The following is a 17,711-nucleotide window of genomic DNA, read 5'->3' on the forward strand; positions in this document are numbered from 1 at the left end:
TGCACTAAGTCACCTTTTCGGCTTTAGTTATATAGTCAAGTGACAGTATAGAGTCCTTCACAGGGTGTTTCTTCAGATTCCTTTTTCTGCTACATAGATACTTGGTATTTTATTGCTTAAATTATATAGCCCACTTTTGAAATTAATAAATATATCGTGTTATCCATGAATTACTATTAAAATTGATGTTATTGTGCGTGATGTGAAAGTTCTTTTTTTCATTGGAACAAAAGTTCCTTTGAGCCCGTGAGTGCACGGCTAATATCGCCGCCCTGGAGTCGTTGGATAGTGCATACTAAGGTCTCACTTGCTGTAACATTCTACTCCTGTGTAGATTAAATACCCGTTTGAACGGAATGGCAACAGCCATGGTGGATAGAGCAAAGTAAACTAACGCTGTACAATGCCCAAGACCTATTTCCGCTTCTTGATTGTGACAATAATCCCCCATTGTCTAAAAAACCACGCATTCTCGGTTCGGTGTTGTTTTGGATCAACAAGCCTCATCTTTTATCAGTCAGCATGGAGTAAAAACAAACGGATACTTCATAATCACCTCATAGCGAAGAAACAAAGCTGCGATGGTTTTCTTGGCTTCAAGAATTGCAATGTTTTTTCCCAAACACGATCGACGACCCGCTCCGAACTATAAGACAGCAGTGTGAGCCAAAGAAAATGCACAACGGAGTATTGCGGGAGCCATGGACCTACACTCAGAACACCACGCTCCATTCTTTGTCTTTGTGCGGGATCTAGCTCAATCCACCGCTCTGGACGCCATTCGGAAACATCCTTGCCAAATAAAGAGGGGTTTCGATTGGAAACATAGGGATTGATGCCAACCACCGTCCCTTGGGGAAGATAGTGGCCCGATATCATAATCCCACCGCGCTGGACAACTCTTTCGAGTGGCAAGCAAAAAGGGGGGTGCAGACGAAGAGCTTCCATGAAGCAGGCGTCGAGATAATCAAGATTACGTATACTCTTCCATGCTGGAAGAGGCATGTCATCAGAAGTGCTATTCTCAACAGTGGTTTGGTATAATTCTTTCAGCAATCGATTCATGGAGTCGGGGTGTCTCAATAGCTGATAAAGCATGGTCTGCATGACACTTGCTGTAGAATCCGAGCCGGCTTTCACATTTGCAAAGGTCCATGCTTTGGACGCGCTGATTCCCAGAGTTAGTTAAATCCTGATCACTGGAGATGGAGATAAATGCATACTTCGAGGGGATGTTAGGGTTGGTTTCTTGGATGTGCAGAAAGTGTGACAGCATATCAAGCTTACAGCTCTCATTTCTGATCGTTGGTTTTTGTTCCTGCTTCTCCTTGATATATTGATTCACCATGGTAAGTATTTTAGATCCCGCTGTGTTTTGGAAGAATGCAGAAACAGGGTTCTTATATAGCAGCCGGTCCAACCACGGCACTTGACCCATCTATAATTGAATGTTAGTGCTGGATTGCGAGAAGCATATAACCTCACTTCTCTCACCACTGAAGAAAGGTTCATGAATTTCTCAACCGCCATCAGGATTCCATTGACGTCTCTGCCCTCTTCCAAAAAGCTATATCGCTTCGAGAATGTCAGGGTACCCATTACATCATAGGCAAAATACTGCAGCCAGTTTCCAAGGTCACAGACACCTTCCGAGGTAGCATATCTTCGATCCAACTGGTCAAACATAACACAGAGCGCTTGATCCACGAAGGGCTCCAAGGTTACAACGTTTGTCATAGAGTAGAGGTATGCTACTGGCTTCCTCAGCCTTCTGTGTAAGTCTTCATCCTGCGTATTAAATATTGCCGCTACTTCACCATCCTTCCGGGTATAGGGCCTCTGGACGCGGTAAAAGTCACTCTATAAGGATTAATTGTCTGGAGGGTGCAATCTGCCGTTTGAAGAGTTCTCACCTTGGGAAACCCTTCACGGGTAGGATAAATAGTGGGTATAGCATCTGGATCTGACACTGATACAGTGTTGGGCCCAAGCCTGACCACGCGACCGTGAACATCGTGCAAACGTTGATGAAATACATGGGCGTGGCCGGACTTGACCCATGCCACGCGTGGTAGATTCGTTATTCTCGACCAAAACGGACCAGGTAGTGTAGCCAAGGAGAAATAAGTGCATATAATGCGATAGATGATAAAAAGTACTGACGACAATGCAATGGTGGAAATGAGGCTGAAGTAGGACATTTTGTGAGCATCCAAGTCCGATATATGTCGAAGTCTACTATAGAGGGCGATATGAAACTTATGATGGCTAAGGTCTGCTTCCTCAGGGCTAGAGATTAGTATTCCAATACTACGCTAGTTTGTGCTCGATCAATGTCTCTTTGCAACTAGGCATTGAGAGACCCTATAGTGTGTGGAAACAAGTGGATGGCAGATGCAGGTCACCATGTCGATAAGTAACCCTTGCCTACTGTAGTCGTAATGCATTGGCATTTGAGATCTTTCGTGAATACATGAATATACATAACCATGCTCATAGGAGCATAGCAGCATGTATGGAGGCCCGACAACCGAAGTCCTGCTTCAGTGCCAAGCCTAATACACTGAGACCCACTCGACAAGATCGGAGGAGCGGTGTCGTCCTCGCCCGCATATTTTTGGCCCCTGGGCGTACATTATATATAGTCTACGCGAGTGGCTTAGCTGAATAATGTATGATGTAAGGGGCACTGGTTTACCTTTATACTAGTGCCGGTACTTATCACTTTGGGCTGGCTCGGTGGCTCGTACCGAGTCATTTTTACCAACTCTGATATGGTCAGACGCTGCTTGGAGATCAGATATCTATGCTCCCTGGCGGTCTGTAACTATGTTTATTTTACTCTGTTGTCAGCAAGGGATCTCGCAGATCTACATTCTAGAGGGCGGGGGCACTGGCCAATAATACATTTATTTGAAATTAACAAAAGCATGGAAGTCAATGGCCTTTTTCGATCGATCTCTTGCATAATGATTTGTAGTAAACTAATGCGATTATGATTTTCCCAAGTGAATAGATAAGCAGGTTAGAAATTCCCTCTAGCCACAGTTAATTAGGATGGCTACAGTATTCCGCATACCTAGTTCATTCTACCTCCCATTAACACTCTTTCCTTCTCTGTCTGTCAAATTTGGAGTATATCGCCTTATTCTGAAGTGATGGAAACGCGTGATAGACTGTATAGCCTTATAGCTAAGGTCGTGGGCCTTGAGATAGGCTCTATTCGGGATAACAGCAACTTTTTCGGCATCGGAGGCGATTCTATATCCGCCTTGAAGCTCACAAAACTATGCAAAGACGAAAATCTGTTTCTCACCGTTGACGATATTTTCGACTATCCGGAAATGGCGGATCTGGTCAGAATATCAGGAAAAAGACCTGCCACGAACGGCACGCGCAATCAGCCTAAGGAGCCAAAGACGCCTCTACAGACAATCAATCCAAATACTCTATGCCGACAGCCCACACAAGAAGAGTCTTCTAAGTGCAACCTTGCTGTCCTTCCTACCACAGGCTTTCAGCGATGGAGTCTATCCGGAATGCACTACCGGTACTTCAGGATTTCTTTGCCTGCCAGTATCGACAGGAATCGGCTTTTCCACTCTTGCGAATTGTTGGTGCAAAGACACGACAGCCTGAGAACTGCGTTTGCTAAGCAGGATGGTGACAATGGAAAGACCGTGGTCCAGATTGTACATCCATCGGTTCGAATCCAGTTCCAGGAAAACAATCAAGTTGAATCATTGGACCGGCATTGTGACGAAGATACCCGGGACGCAGTAGAGCCCCCTGTGGATGGAAAGCCTCCATTCCAGGTGCAGATTGTGACACTAAAGGATTCAAGAGCATTTCTTGTGTTGCGATTTGCGCATGCTCAGTGGGACGGTTTCTCGCTAGCCAGCATAACCAACGATCTGTCGGCAGCTTACAACAACCTTCCGCTATCGCCTACCACGCAGTACTTTCAGCATGCTTCCGCTGCGTGGGCCACACACACCGACGACGCATTCAAAATCTGGATGCGAGTCTTGGAGGGCTCGCAAATGACAAAAATGGATGCGGGGGCTCTGCTCCTACTCCCAAAAGAATCTGCCAGATCAGAAATCGGCATCAAAATGCAGGAGCCGTATACAGTCAAAATTACAAAGACTATACCAAAAGAACCTTTGTCTTCCCTTCCAACAAACATTTCCATGGGAACGGTGATCAAAACAGCGTGGGCAATGACCCTCATGCATTCCTTCCGCCGAAAAAGGACCTCGGAAGAGAACCAGGTACATGATGTTGTCTTCGGCCAAGTTACCAATGGTCGTGCTCTAGGCATCCCCAATGAGAGCCACATTATCGGACCCTGCACGAACATTATCCCAGTGCGCGTGCGTCTGACTGGAACTTCCATCACTAAACTCGATCTTCTGCGCAAAGTACAGCGACTATACCTCGATACGAGAGCATATGAGAATGTGGAGTTTGAGCATATCGTCAAGCGATGCACCACGTGGGCATCAGATACGAAATATGGCAGTATTGTGCGATTCCAGAATTACGACTTCAACCCAACAACTTGGCTAGAGGGAACTGCCTGCAAAGGATCCCTTTATTATGTTCCCAATCGGCCTTCAGAGACAGCGAATATCGCTATCTTTCCTTTTGAAACCGAACTATCCGTGGTGATGACGGTGTCGAATCATACTCTCAACGAACAGGAGGCCCAGTGTATAGTCGACGAGTTTTGCAAGCAGGTTCAAGAATTTAGCAACGACCATGATTTGGATGAACCTGTCAATTTGCAGTATTCATACCAAGCTCCAGAATGACCATCCTTGGCCGAATTGAAGAAATAAAGCGGAATACAACGGAGCTTATACTCCTATCATTGACCCTCCTTGTGGTTGTTGGAAACCAGGGGAGGGAAACAATGCACAATGTATTGGTCTAGCTCAAACTGCGCTCACAATGGTAGGGGGAAGAAATGAATACAAGCTATGGGAAGAATATGACCAAAAAATGTTTATATTGAGTACCATTGCTGATAATTCTCAAATTCGACTCTCATCTCCATTATGCTACCTTTCAGTCTCAAGATCTGTTAACGTTTCCAAAACCTCCTCCACAACCCATCAGCCAGCCCTTGATTGAATTTCCATCTAAAAAAGACTTCCTCTTTGAGCCTGTAGTTGATTGTCTCCTGGGGTGGGTTAAATACCTTCTGGCGATGACAGAGGCTGCTATTTTGAGTGGCTTTATGCTACTCTACTAAGTGTAATTCCTAGGAACTGCGGAGCCGAATGATCTAGGTCAATAGATCGTGGTCGCCGTCTTCCACTAACTGTGTTGTATTTTTACTAGTAGCGGGAAAGCGATCCTATTTATTATCCTCGGGATCAAAAGGCTCGAAGTCTATCTCGAACTTCTTTTGCGATCGCTGAATTAGAAGCTAAAGTTCGGCCGCGTTCTGAACTCTTGCCTTGACTTTTATACAAAATAAATCGCGCTATACCTTAGGTATTTCGGCTACCTATATAAAATGATATTTTCTAGACCACAGCTCCAATCTCGGCTTTAGGAGTCACTTATTGGGCGCGTGGATGAAGGGAGAGAAGGATACCACGGCAAAATGTTTTTTTTCTCACCGTAACCCTCTATAAGGTAATCGAGAGCCTTACCCCGTGGACGAAGACTGCTACTCTCTAAAAGAAAATAGCTTGATTTATATATACGTGAGTCAATCGATCCCTTTGAACAAAATAGCTAAAATGAACGGAAATCATACCGCTTTAGCAGCCAAAGAGTTCAAAGGAATTAGAGGAAACCTTAGTGGTAGGAATATATTATCTGCCTTCCTAAGTTTCTCCCAGAAGGACTTCTCTTTTTAGTCGTATCAGTGACGAGCGTGAAAGATGCTCAAAGAAGCGATAAAGAAATAAGCTAATCGATAGCAAACATTGATAAAAGTAGTCCTTGTCTCCCTCCCTATAGAGTTAAAGGTAATATTTAAAGACGCTCTAGGTTAAGAGAAGTAAGGAAGTGTAGTAACCCTAGTGAACCTGGTAATAATTAATTTATATCGTATCAGTATAAATATATATCTATTATAAATACCTATTGATATTAGTAAAAAACACTTATCAAGCCTACTACATACTACTAACTTAAATATACATCTTTAAACTTTTATAGTATACTAGGGGGGCAACGGGCCAACAGCCAAGCTTTGGTGGATTTTCGACTAGAACCTAATATCAAATGGTATACTCGGTTTTGATTTGTCAACCCTCAACATCTCAAGCCTTTGGGTGCCGAATTGAATTAATCTAGGTCAACCTGTTTGACTCGAGAAGTGCTAGCCGCCTTTCCATTTCCCTCTCTTGGTGTTACCGATGTATCTCCCTCTATAGACGATGACTCCAGGGGGTCAATAGCTGAGAGACCCGCCTCTGCCTTTGCTGATTTTTTCTTATCGTACCACAAAAGTAATTGAATAGTTGCGGTGCACAAGACTGGAAAGATATGGTCAGTAGGGAGCATGATTTGGATGGAGGTGGAATGGCTTCTTACTGAGCAATACTTGAAGTACGATTGACCAAGTGTATCCCTTGGGTGCTTGGGGGAAGTCTGTGGTTTTCCACACGAAATTGGGTGCCTTTGTCCAAGCTAGTTAGTATTGTCCTTGGGAAAGGGGAAGAGAATAGGAGACTCACGATGGCTTGTACAACATAAGCAAAGTCATTCGCCATAGCAACAAGCAACGCTCGCTTTTCTGTATCATCGGAGCAAATCTCATTGATCCAACTTAAGATTAAAGGACCAGCGCCAGCCTAAAAGCACTGTTAGGACGTGATGATTGAAAACTCCGGAATTGCAGACTTACGCCAATATTACTCAGCCAATAAACAGCCATACGGCCCTTGATATTTGTGTAAAATGGCAGAGTCTTCAACAAGACGGCGAAAATAAGCTGCGCGATAGAGACAATCGTTAGCTACCGTAGTATAAAAATAGCTTGACTGGTGTAGCCTCTCTTGACTCACAGTAATCACGGCACCGATGTAGATAAATGGCCAGCGAGCGCCGCGACAGGGCCCATCGGACAGCCAACCCCAAATCAAGCCCATCACGATAAGAACACCGGTCGTAGGAAGAGGTACTTTTGCATGAGTTAGTTGTTTGTAATTAGATGAAGGACCCGAAGTCGAACTCACAGTTATTGATTTGTGCGACTGTGTAACTCCTCCCGGGGACAGGGGGAGGGTCGGCATTGAAACTCTTCAGCCAATAGCCCATAGCAGGTTGAAGGTAGCCATTATTCCAGATGACGTATAGCAATGCTGTGGGTCATTATTAGTATAGTCCCAGGATGAGAAAGGCGCATAGTAGAGGACAACTCACGAAGAAGATAAGTATGCCAACTCAGCAGGATTGCCTTCGCCCTTTCCTTGGTCAAGGCCTTCTTGCCAGCACGTCCAATGTTATCCATTCTCTTGATTGACAGAATGTGCTCCTCTTCCGTTGTCCACCAAGTCTTCTTACCGCTTTGCGGTAGGTTAGGGAAGAATACATATCCGGCGAGCGCAAGTGGTAGCGTAATGATACCATCAATAATAAAAAGCCAGCGCCCTATTTTCATCTGTCAGTAGCTATTTTTGTTTGTTTTTGTTTGACTTGAGGCAACGGAGAGAAATGCTCGAAACCAAAAGCTGGGAGAGGGAAAATCGAGAAGGATTGCGGTCACGTACATCCAGCGTAACCATGTGTTCCATTTAGGTTTGTATATGCGGCGGCCTGGAGGAAACCGCTGAATAAAGTGCCAACCGAACCGGCAAGCCAGAAGATCATAGCCCGCTTTCCAATTTCTCGCGGTGTGTACCATGATCCTAGTAAGTAATGGATGCCGGGGTAAAATCCTGATCTATAACCGAGTCAGTAACTGGTAATCAACAGTAGACATAATCTTGGGATGTCGACATACTCAAAAAGTCCGACAAGGAAGCGCAAAGCATACAGGGACTTGTACGATTTAACACTTGATGTGCAAATAGTCGCGAGACCCCATCCTAGCTCTAGCGAGGGGATGACCCATCGAGGCGAGATTCTAGTCAACAACAAGTTGGACGGAATTTGACCAATAACATATCCCACAGTCCAGATAGACGTGCCTGTAACACTGGTCGTTAGTAAATGCGAGAAAGCCGCTCAGCCTTTCGCAAAAGGAAGGACAAGAAAAACCGGGTACGGCGAGAGCAAAAGCACGTACTAGTCACTAGTTGATTGCCAAACATCTCGAGATCCTCTTCCATGCCACTGAGAAATGCGTTGTTGACATTTGTTTGGTCGATATTCTTCAAAAAATAACCAATAGATGCGAACGTGAGAACGAAAGCGTCTACTTTAAAAAGCAGCCAACGTTGATCCGGTGGAAGGTCCCATGTATCCCATACATAACTTTTCCATGACCTGACAGGATTTACGACATCATTTCTTTGAGCGTTGTTGCTCTGGTTCTCCGCATCATCTATGCTGTGCACCGAGGCAGCCGTCACTTGTTGAGAATCACCCGTGGTGCCCATCGCGATTTGGGAGTGTGACGCTGGAACACCCACTGCGCAAGATAACTGTACAAGGGTTTTTTTTCGTGGGGATTAGTGGATATTCTACCGATCTTATACAACTAGTGAGATACTTTGTCCCTAGCGGACGTTTTAATATGTCCTCAGCGGACGTTTAAATCGCGTCAGTGACAGATTCTACGATCATCCCACTCTAAGGTACGACAGTTGAGGAGATAGATAGTCATTAAGTCCGAAACTAAGGTTGATTACGTTCTATAGGTTTATCCAGCGGGTCCCTAGCATACAGACATGGCGATTCTCCGGTGTAATCTTGCGCAATACTCACGCAATTTGCTTCAAATCCTGCAAGCTTTCACATTAAAGAATGCACCCGCCTTGCTAGTGTTTAGCCTATCTCTGAGGCCAAGGAAATACTTGTGGACTTAAAAGTATTTTGCTGACAGATATGGGCTTTTCTCACGGTTACGTGCTAAGACGCAATTCCTTGGTATCTTACGTGCTACGAACAACATAAACTCGAATGACACATGCAACCATTAAAGGACGATGTCTCTGCCCTTTCAGCTCTCAACATGATAGGTGCTGGCAACAAAAGGATTCCTAATTGTCGGAAGTCATTGTTATGTTTCCAAACAAATATGCGAGATAGACCCGAGAGCCTCAACGCGGGGCCCCGGGACCTCGGGAGTTTACCAGATTACGCAAGCCTCAGCATAGCGATTCACAGTCTCTGAATATGTAAGTAATTCATTAACATTCTCGCGATCGGCTACCCTATGTCTCATCGACTATCTCGAAAGGCCAAGGAATCCCAGGCCAGGGATACATCGATTTGCAGATGAACAATCCACTCTACCGGTGAATTGGGATGGAGTAATCACCTTAATTGCACTACTCAGAACCCATTATTTGACGCTGCAATCTCAATGGAAGAGATGGATCAATTGGTCGTATTTCTTCGGCGCGCCCAGGACTTCATGTGGAACCCTACGGTCGGTCGCAGGGTAAATAGTACCAATATTTACCACGGGCTCTCGTGGTATTACTAGTTTAACCATTTAATGAATTTAGAGCTCTTAAGGTTGTGGGTTAAAAAAAACTCCAAAGGGAAATCGTGAGCACGGGGATGGGTCTTCAAAGTACCCGACATTTCAACTTTTATCACATTTATAGGCCGCATATTCCGGTCAACCTTTTGTTAACCCAAGTTATGGCTCTATTAGCGACGAAGAACTGGAGTGTTATTCATCACATCAACGTTTAATAAACATCAAAGTGCGTATAATAGTAACGAAAGATAATATACTCAGAACCTATCCTAAAGTTCCCCAACAAGCTGTCACGTAAATTTTACCAGATACCAACGGACCAATTAAACCTGCTAAAGCTCAAGCAATCTCAGATATACCATAACCTTGAGCATATCTACCATTCTTGCCTAAAGATCGTGGCTGATCTGCCTCGATGGCATCACAGATCTTGCTGTACTTGGCATGCTATCCAGTAAGCGCCATAGCTGCGCCTAATCCGATCAAGTTTCCACTGGCTTGGGTAACTTTTGAGGCTATGTATCCAAAGAAGACAATCGGAAGTCTTGTCTTGCAGGTTGCGGGGAAAGGGGACAAGCCAAAATATGCTATGGCTGCTCTGAGGGCAATTTCCGGGTCTCTTTTGGCGAAGAGTTTCGAGTATCCAAAGGGTATTTTGAAAAGGTTCATCACGTCGTTTCCTACAACCAATATTAAACCTTTTAGACCCCGATACCTCCATGGCACCTTTTACACAATAAGCAAGACTTTACCCAGATATCCAGATATGCCCCTAATCCCATCCTAAAATTTGTACGAATCGGGAATAGCGTCATTTTCCCGTCCGATCCCTCTCCGCGAGTCATAACTGCGCGTCAAGGCGCGTGCGCCAACTCTCTGCAACATTCTATCTAACATCCTAATGTCATCCTTGAACGGGCTAGAATCTAACATGTCGAGAGCAAAAGTCCCTTCTAACCTTTGAAAGTGACACGGATTACATGTAGCCTTAGATAATCAAGGTATGAGGTTGTCGCCGTCAGCACTCACCTTTATGGTCACCTCGAATCTCGTGGAGCTCAACCTCGATAAGACCCATATCCAGGCCAATGGAGAAATAAACATGAGCCGAATTAGTGCTTGCCGCTAATTCCAGTGAGGGGTGGTCCCTGCCCCTCGTGGCGTCAAAATCCCGTGTCTGCTTTCCTTCATTCTCGCTTGACTAGCTGCAACAGTGTCTTTTCTTTTGTCCAAAATTCAGACAAATTCAGACAAACACCACATCTTCTCTGAATATGGATGCCCAACAATCCTCCAACTCAGTTGTCCCTAAAAGTCCGGCGGGCAAGGACAAAGATCTGACGAACTCGTTGCTGGCGGAGGAAAGATCGATTCGAAATGGAGACCAAGATCTCTTGCAGGGAGAGAACGTGGACGAAGTCCTTGCTGCCAAGATGACAATTATCAATGATGTGGGAAAACAATATCCTCGTACCATGAATGAGACACTCAATTAACCCGAGGCCCTTTGTCCTCTGTAGACCATTGATGAGATTGGTTTCACACCACACCACTGGAAGCTATTTTGCCTGAACGGGTTCGGATATGCAGTTGACTCGCTCATCACCTTGATCCAGTCCATTATTTCAACCCAGGCCAGGTTGGAGTTCAACCCATCATATGCCACCGGCCTCACCATCGCGGTTTATGTCGGTATGTTGGTCGGTGCAATTTTCTGGGGCTTTTCGGCAGACATTATCGGCCGACGATTTGCCTTCAACTTTTCCCTGCTCATTTCATCGATATTCACTATCGTTGCGGGGGCTTCCCCTTCCTGGGTCATCTTGGGTTTGTTTGTCTGCTTGAGTGCTTTTGGTGCCGGTGGAAACCTAGTTCTCGATACTACGGTCTTTCTCGAATACCTTCCCGGCAAGGAACAGTGGTTGTTGACACTGATGGCGGCGTGGTGGGGTGAGCTTACACTCCCCGGTACATCTTCCGTCGAAAGTCTGAACTGACTTGTCTAGGTCTGGGTCAGCTTATCGCAGGTTTGTTTGCTTGGGCCTTTCTTCCCAACTTCTCCTGTAGCGATGCAGCCACATGCACCCGTGAAAATAACCAAGGATGGCGTTATGTGTGGTACGCATCCGGCGCTTTGGTGTTCGTTCTCTCGATCCTCCGAGTAACCATCATCCGCCTTGAAGAGACTCCCAAGTTCCTCATTTCCGAGGGCAAAGACGAGCAAGCAGTACATGTTCTCCGCAGCATCGCCGATCGACACAACCGCCCATGCAGCCTCACCATCGAGAAGCTTCAGGCATGCGGACAAATTTCTCACCGCGGGGCTCCAGGGTCAGGCTGGCTTACGCAGCTCATCTCCCCGAGCGAAGTGTTCTTCCATCTTCGTGGACTCTTCGAAACCCGTAAAATGGGCTTGTCGACGACCCTAGTCTGGATCTCATGGCTCCTCATTGGCCTCGCCTATCCGCTTTACAATGTGTTCCTCCCCACCTACCTTGCATCGCGCGGCGCATCCTTTGGACAGACCAGCCCGTATATCACCTGGAGAAACTACGCCATCAACAACACCTGTAGTATATTCGGTCCTGTGTTAGCGGGATTCATGTGTCGTTCACCCTGGTTTTGGGGCCGTCGGGGAACCATGATCATCGGAGCTTTGGTCACAATGGTTTTCTTCTTCTGTTATACGCAAGTGCGCACTCAGAGTCAGAATGTGGGATTCACATGCGCTATTTCCTTCTGCTTGAATATTTACTATGGTACCCTCTATGCTTACACACCCGAGGTATGTGCTTGCTCACTTTCATTAACTCTGTCATCCCGTATCTCACTCCTTGATAGGTGTTCCCCTCCGCCCACCGGGGCACAGGAAATGGTGTTGCTATTGCGCTCAATCGGATCATGGGAATTGTCAGTGCTGTTGTCAGCCAGGCCGCGAATGTAGGGATTTATTCTTTACTCTCTCGAAAAAAATGCTTACATTGTTAACAGTCCAGTACGCCTGTGCCGATATACATATGCGCAGCCCTTTACATTGTGATGGCAATTATTGCTGGAGCTTTGCCATTCGAACCGTATGGCCGACGAAGCAGCTGAAGGGGGAAGTGTGTTGATGAGGACACGCAACGGTCGATTTCTAAGTATCTTACGGGCTGCTTTGGGGGCCTAACATTTTCGACACGGATGAGCTTATTGATGTCTAAAAAAATATTTCACATTATTCACCCTCAGCTGCTACATATAATTAATACACAATCTGCTCCCCAGATAGATAAAGCGTTAATACTAATTGAACTATTGAGCAAATTTGGATCTAATATTTAACATATTCTTTTCTAAATATATCGCAAGATATCTTGAACAACAGGTTCCATTGACTTCTCGTTTCTTATATTGCGCCTCGACTAACTGCTGGGACCTCTTGTCCACACTGAACATCATCCATCCTCTTATTTTTCCAGGGTTGACATTGGTGATTAACCGTTCTCCGTATAGTCAGTGGCGACATCTGCTCATCTCTCCATAGCCTTCGCCGCCATTTCCCTCCCGCCATTTTCCCACCGATCCCATCCCAGAGTAAGGCTCAGTGTATCTCTCCACAAATCCTCGGGATCACCACCAGGCGGTGCCTCCCTACCATTTCCGACTTTCCCATATATCTTCCCTTTCACAAACCGCATATGCCAAGGTATGATCCCGACCTTCTCAAATCCCATCCTCTGCGCGAGTCGAGAACTAGCAAGATTCATCGTGCTAGCCGACCAATGTATTCTGCGTAATCCAAGGCCTCCTTGCTCTGGAGACTTAAACGCAAGCTGTAGAGCGAGTCCAACGGCATTAGTTGCCACGTGGGTTCGCTGATACGGAGGCAGGATGACAATGAATCCAATCTCTGTGCATAGATTCGTTGGTGATGTGCGGATAAAGCTCACAGTGCCGGCTAGTTCACCTTCCGGGTCTTCCGGGGATGGTGGCTTTGTCTTGTTTATGATTGCAAAAGCGAATGACTCTGGGTTGGCGAAGGACAGGATATGGGTCGTGGAATCACTGTAGAATCGGGATTTGAGTTCCGTTGCTGAAGCCGGTGGTAGTATGGGTAAGTGTGTGTATATCTCAGGATGGGCTGATGATATGTGAAAGAAGGTTTCGCAGTGTTGTTCTGGGTTGAGGGGGATAAGCTTGACACGCTCGTTTGAAGCCTCTCCCACGTGGAACGGAAAGACGGATAATGAAGCCATTTCGATACTGAAATGTTGGGATTGGAAAGTAAGGGTAGGTTGATAACTTGGTAGATTAGTGAGGATGATTTTCTACCCAGTTCTCCGTGGTAGGTAAAGTCCCATAACCCACTTGGTCTGAAGACATTCTGTCTTACGGAAGGCGTGAGTCACCCCCGCTTAGTAGAGGAACACCAACCTTTTCTATCGTATTCTTTTCACATGCATGGATGGTAAGCAGCCTTATGAAACCAGAATCTATTCATACGATATCCCTATAAAATAGTCGGCACCTTACGTTGCCTCTGTCCTCGACGACGTAGGTCTCCATAAAATTCATCTACCAATGATCTGTAATTATTCGCTATGCATGAAGCCATATAAAATGTGCAACACCTGCATATTTGCATGTGCGCTCGCTTTACAGAGCCTCTTTTACTCCCTGTTAATACGTCCTATGTATTCCTTCCTTTCTCTTTCCTGTCTATGTCCTTCTCTGACTACATACATTTGAGTACAATTTCCTATTAATCAGAACCAACCGTACTACTCCCCGACTTACAGGGGCCCGCCAAAAATGGCATCCTATCTTATCTTCTTCGAGTCTATACCTCACCTAACGTCTTCTCACATGCGGAATTCTTGCCCGACCAACAAGGCAGCCCTCTAGACCCCTTAAGCAAGCTACCTGCTGCTGTCCCCACCATTCTGAATACTCACATGAGAGCCAAAATGGGCCCAGGTCACCAATACAGCAACATGATTAGTTAGACCAGTTCAATGCTTGTTGCGCTCCAGCATGGTCTGATGAAACTTCCCGGAAACCTGCAAAGCCCCGCTGCATCAAATATTTTTCTCCTCGTTATTGAGACAGGCAAGTTCCCCAATGGCACATTCATTAAGGACTCAGAGCTCGTGGGTGAAATCAGCGACATATATCAGAACTAGAAGGTAAACCTCTTGGCGACTTCTTGATCATGCGCAGGTCCGACATGAAGACCCACTTTGGTGAGTATCTCTCACTGGGAGAATTGAACATTGAGGGGAAATGCATACAGATCTATCTCATTCAAAGAACTCATTTTAAATGGTTTGTTTGATCTGCACATCAGCTTGTGGAAGGAGTGTCATCCGAACGATTGGATGAAGCGAGTCTCTGAGCTGCGTCGTCCATTTAGGTTATTACATGAACCGCCATGGGCAAAGACCTCCAAGATATTCACTGCGATCAGAATCGGTTGCCATTTTCGACAGGATCAATGGGCTATCCCGGTGGCCATGATGCTTCTTGTTTTGAAATCACGCAAGAGAAGTAATAGTGACATCATGCAGGCATTTAGCAAATGGTTTTCAGATTCCGATGTCCTTCTTTTACCTGGCTATCAATTCAATCTCAATGCAGCTAATATCGACCAGCTGCCAGAGGTCAAACAATTCACAAACTTGCTTTACGATCTTGTCCCTCCTTTTTATCAATCACGATGAATATCAAACCTGAGAGGTTGTCGATTGGTTGAGGTTACTTACCCTTGCCAGGTCTCATATAAATATCAATATCAACCGACAATCACATTTGAACACAGCATTGTACGGGTTTCTAAGATGTTTCGTGACTAGGCTATCAAACGTGTATATGAAGAAAGGAATTTGAAAATGTTGGGGCCTATGAAGCCTGCGTGTGATAAATCCTATTTCAGATGCGTGCGCCAATAAAAATAAGTGTGCCCTACTGTAGCACCTCTCAAAAAAGGAAATGGAGAAATGAAAGCGATGGTGAGGTTAGGGTGATTCCCGTTGATATCTTTTGTTCATTGTATGCCTCGACCTATGTAAAGACATCCACGTGTCTTTCACTTTTGTAATTACATATCAAATCAAATATACAGATGTTCGTAGAAAAGCCTTGGCAGCCAGCTAGCCTTGTAATGCTTCTATGACTGTGGCGGTCAAAGAGCTCTATCAACCAAGAAAGTTTTAGACTGACGACATTCTGATGAATTGAAAATTTCATGTACATATTCAAGGCGGTCCTTTTATCAAACCAGATCCAATATAGGACACAACGGATCAGTAAGTTATTCAAATTGCCCAGATGGCTAACTAAAGTGCGGGCGTGGATAGTACATGCCAGGTAAAAGGTGGCTGGCTACAAAAGGTCAATGCGCAGACACTTTCCCCACCATTTCTTTGAGATCTTCAATAATGTATACCATTTGTGTTAGCCAGCATCTGCTCGATTGCAACAAAAGATTTCAGTCACACAGGAGTCCAAATGCGAGGAGCTACTCCCTGTTTATTGGCCAGATATGGTCACGTTTCCAATAGCTGGATCTTCGTGCAGAATACCGCAAGTAGATCTCATGACTTCCTTTATTTTTAGCCCCGAAAAAGATTGTTCCACTCTGACAGCATTTGGGCTGGATTCTGCCATTGTTCCTCCTTCGTTCTCAAATTCTACACGGCAGGCAAAGGACAGAGCAGCAAGCTCTATGGATAACAAAAAGGGACCGTTCGAAGTGCTAGTGACAGGAGTAAGTAATATTCAAAACAAATTTACGTCAAATCTCTAACATATAACCTATTTAATCTGCAGGCAGCGGGGTTTTTGGGATCGAACCTGGTCGATTTCCTCCTTGGGAATGGCCATACTGTGATTGGGCTTGACAATTTCCAGAGTGGCTTCTCGAAAAATTTGTGCCATTTAGAAAACCATTCTCAGTTTCAATTTCTCAAGTGAAATCTACCTGTGCCCTAGTGAAAGCCAGCTTTACAAGTTACTGACTAGGAACAAGGCACAATATCCAAGATCCTCTTCCAGAGTTGGAAGGAATCGACCAGATCTACAATCTAGCTTGCCCAGCAAGCCCGGTTCATTATCAAAAGGACCCGGTGTCGACCTTAAATACTTGTTTCCTCGGTACTCGAAATCTGTTAGAGCTTGCGAGATCCAGAAATATACGTATTTTGCATACCAGCACCTCAGGTTAGCGATGCATAAACCCAGCCTCTCTGTATCCCTTGATATGTGCCTTACTAAAGATATACCCATAAAAAATAGAAGTCTATGGCGACCCCTCCATTCACCCCCAGCCAAAGCACTACTGGGGTAACGTGAACCTATTCGGCCCACGAGCCTGCTATGATGAAGGAAAACGCGTTGCCGAAGCCCTCTTTTACGCCTACCGAGAGCAACACGGCGTCGACATTCGAATTGCACGAATCTTCAACACATACGGACCACGAATGGGCGCAAGCGACGGTCGCGTCGTGTCCAACTTCATCGCATCTGCATTGTCCGGGGATGATCTAAAGATTACCGGTGACGGCAAGGCGACTCGCTCGTTCCAATATGTCACCGACTGTATGCAGGGGTTGTATGCGCTCATGAATAGCGACTATAGTAAAGGCCCGGTGAATATCGGTAATGATCGGGAATTTACTATCCAGCAGCTAGCTGAACTTGTGATCGGGCTTGTTTCGCAGATGACTGGCCGGTGTAAGGCCTCTATTGCATATCTGCCACCGTTGGTAGATGACCCTACAGTGCGCAGGCCGGATATTACGTTGGCAAGAGAAGTTCTATGCTGGGGACCCGTTATCCGGCTAGAAGAGGGATTGCGGAGAACGATCGAATGGCATATCAATGAGAGGCGGTCTGACTGACAAGGGAGCTATTGATTGGTAGCTGCATCATAGTCCACGGGTATAGCTGCCAGAATTATCCGTTGCCTTCTCCATCCGATCGCTTAATAAAGTCGATTTGCGCTGTGGTCGGTCCTCGGACTCGAATGTCGTTCCGGCACCCCTCTGTATCTCTTATTTCTAATGAATTCGTGTAACCGGCACGAAAACAACTGAAATAAAAGCAAAGATCC

The 17,711-nt window shown here is 45.6% G+C and overlaps 6 protein-coding genes across 6 annotated transcripts; 3 read left to right on the plus strand and 3 right to left on the minus strand.

The window, feature by feature from the left end:
- Nucleotides 1-414: 414 nt before the first annotated feature.
- On the minus strand, nt 415-2,201 carry N7487_001132 (cytochrome P450; the record flags this gene model as incomplete). Its single annotated transcript, XM_056868880.1, has 6 exons — nt 415-507; nt 557-646; nt 712-1,168; nt 1,224-1,438; nt 1,495-1,860; nt 1,914-2,201. 6 exons carry the CDS (start codon nt 2,199-2,201, stop codon nt 415-417), a joined length of 1,509 nt encoding a protein of 502 aa, XP_056733664.1.
- Nucleotides 2,202-3,158: 957 nt separating this feature from the next.
- Nucleotides 3,159-4,817, plus strand: N7487_001133 (uncharacterized protein; the record flags this gene model as incomplete). Its single annotated transcript, XM_056868881.1, has 1 exon — nt 3,159-4,817. The coding sequence occupies one exon, from the start codon at nt 3,159-3,161 to the stop codon at nt 4,815-4,817; it is 1,659 nt and encodes a 552-aa protein (XP_056733665.1).
- Nucleotides 4,818-6,309: 1,492 nt separating this feature from the next.
- Nucleotides 6,310-8,567, minus strand: N7487_001134 (uncharacterized protein; the record flags this gene model as incomplete). The annotated part of the gene is made up of 10 exons (XM_056868882.1): nt 6,310-6,500; nt 6,559-6,643; nt 6,702-6,818; nt 6,872-6,958; nt 7,032-7,147; nt 7,203-7,328; nt 7,390-7,617; nt 7,737-7,909; nt 7,970-8,156; nt 8,255-8,567. 10 exons carry the CDS (start codon nt 8,565-8,567, stop codon nt 6,310-6,312), a joined length of 1,623 nt encoding a protein of 540 aa, XP_056733666.1.
- A 2,326-nt stretch (nt 8,568-10,893) lies between these two features.
- Nucleotides 10,894-12,715, plus strand: N7487_001135 (MFS transporter; the record flags this gene model as incomplete). Its single annotated transcript, XM_056868883.1, has 5 exons — nt 10,894-11,070; nt 11,140-11,569; nt 11,626-12,404; nt 12,461-12,559; nt 12,611-12,715. The coding sequence occupies 5 exons, from the start codon at nt 10,894-10,896 to the stop codon at nt 12,713-12,715; spliced, it is 1,590 nt and encodes a 529-aa protein (XP_056733667.1).
- Nucleotides 12,716-13,131: 416 nt separating this feature from the next.
- N7487_001136 (GNAT family N-acetyltransferase) lies at nt 13,132-13,857 on the minus strand (the record flags this gene model as incomplete). The annotated part of the gene is made up of 1 exon (XM_056868884.1): nt 13,132-13,857. One exon carries the CDS (start codon nt 13,855-13,857, stop codon nt 13,132-13,134), a length of 726 nt encoding a protein of 241 aa, XP_056733668.1.
- Nucleotides 13,858-16,196: 2,339 nt separating this feature from the next.
- Nucleotides 16,197-17,499, plus strand: N7487_001137 (UDP-glucuronic acid decarboxylase family protein; the record flags this gene model as incomplete). The annotated part of the gene is made up of 4 exons (XM_056868885.1): nt 16,197-16,367; nt 16,430-16,569; nt 16,629-16,819; nt 16,895-17,499. 4 exons carry the CDS (start codon nt 16,197-16,199, stop codon nt 17,497-17,499), a joined length of 1,107 nt encoding a protein of 368 aa, XP_056733669.1.
- Between the last annotated feature and the right edge of the window lie 212 nt (nt 17,500-17,711).

This window comes from Penicillium crustosum (genome assembly GCF_028827405.1).
Source record: "Penicillium crustosum strain IBT 35664 chromosome Unknown utg000001l_segment0_segment0, whole genome shotgun sequence".
Lineage (NCBI taxonomy): Eukaryota > Fungi > Ascomycota > Eurotiomycetes > Eurotiales > Aspergillaceae > Penicillium > Penicillium crustosum.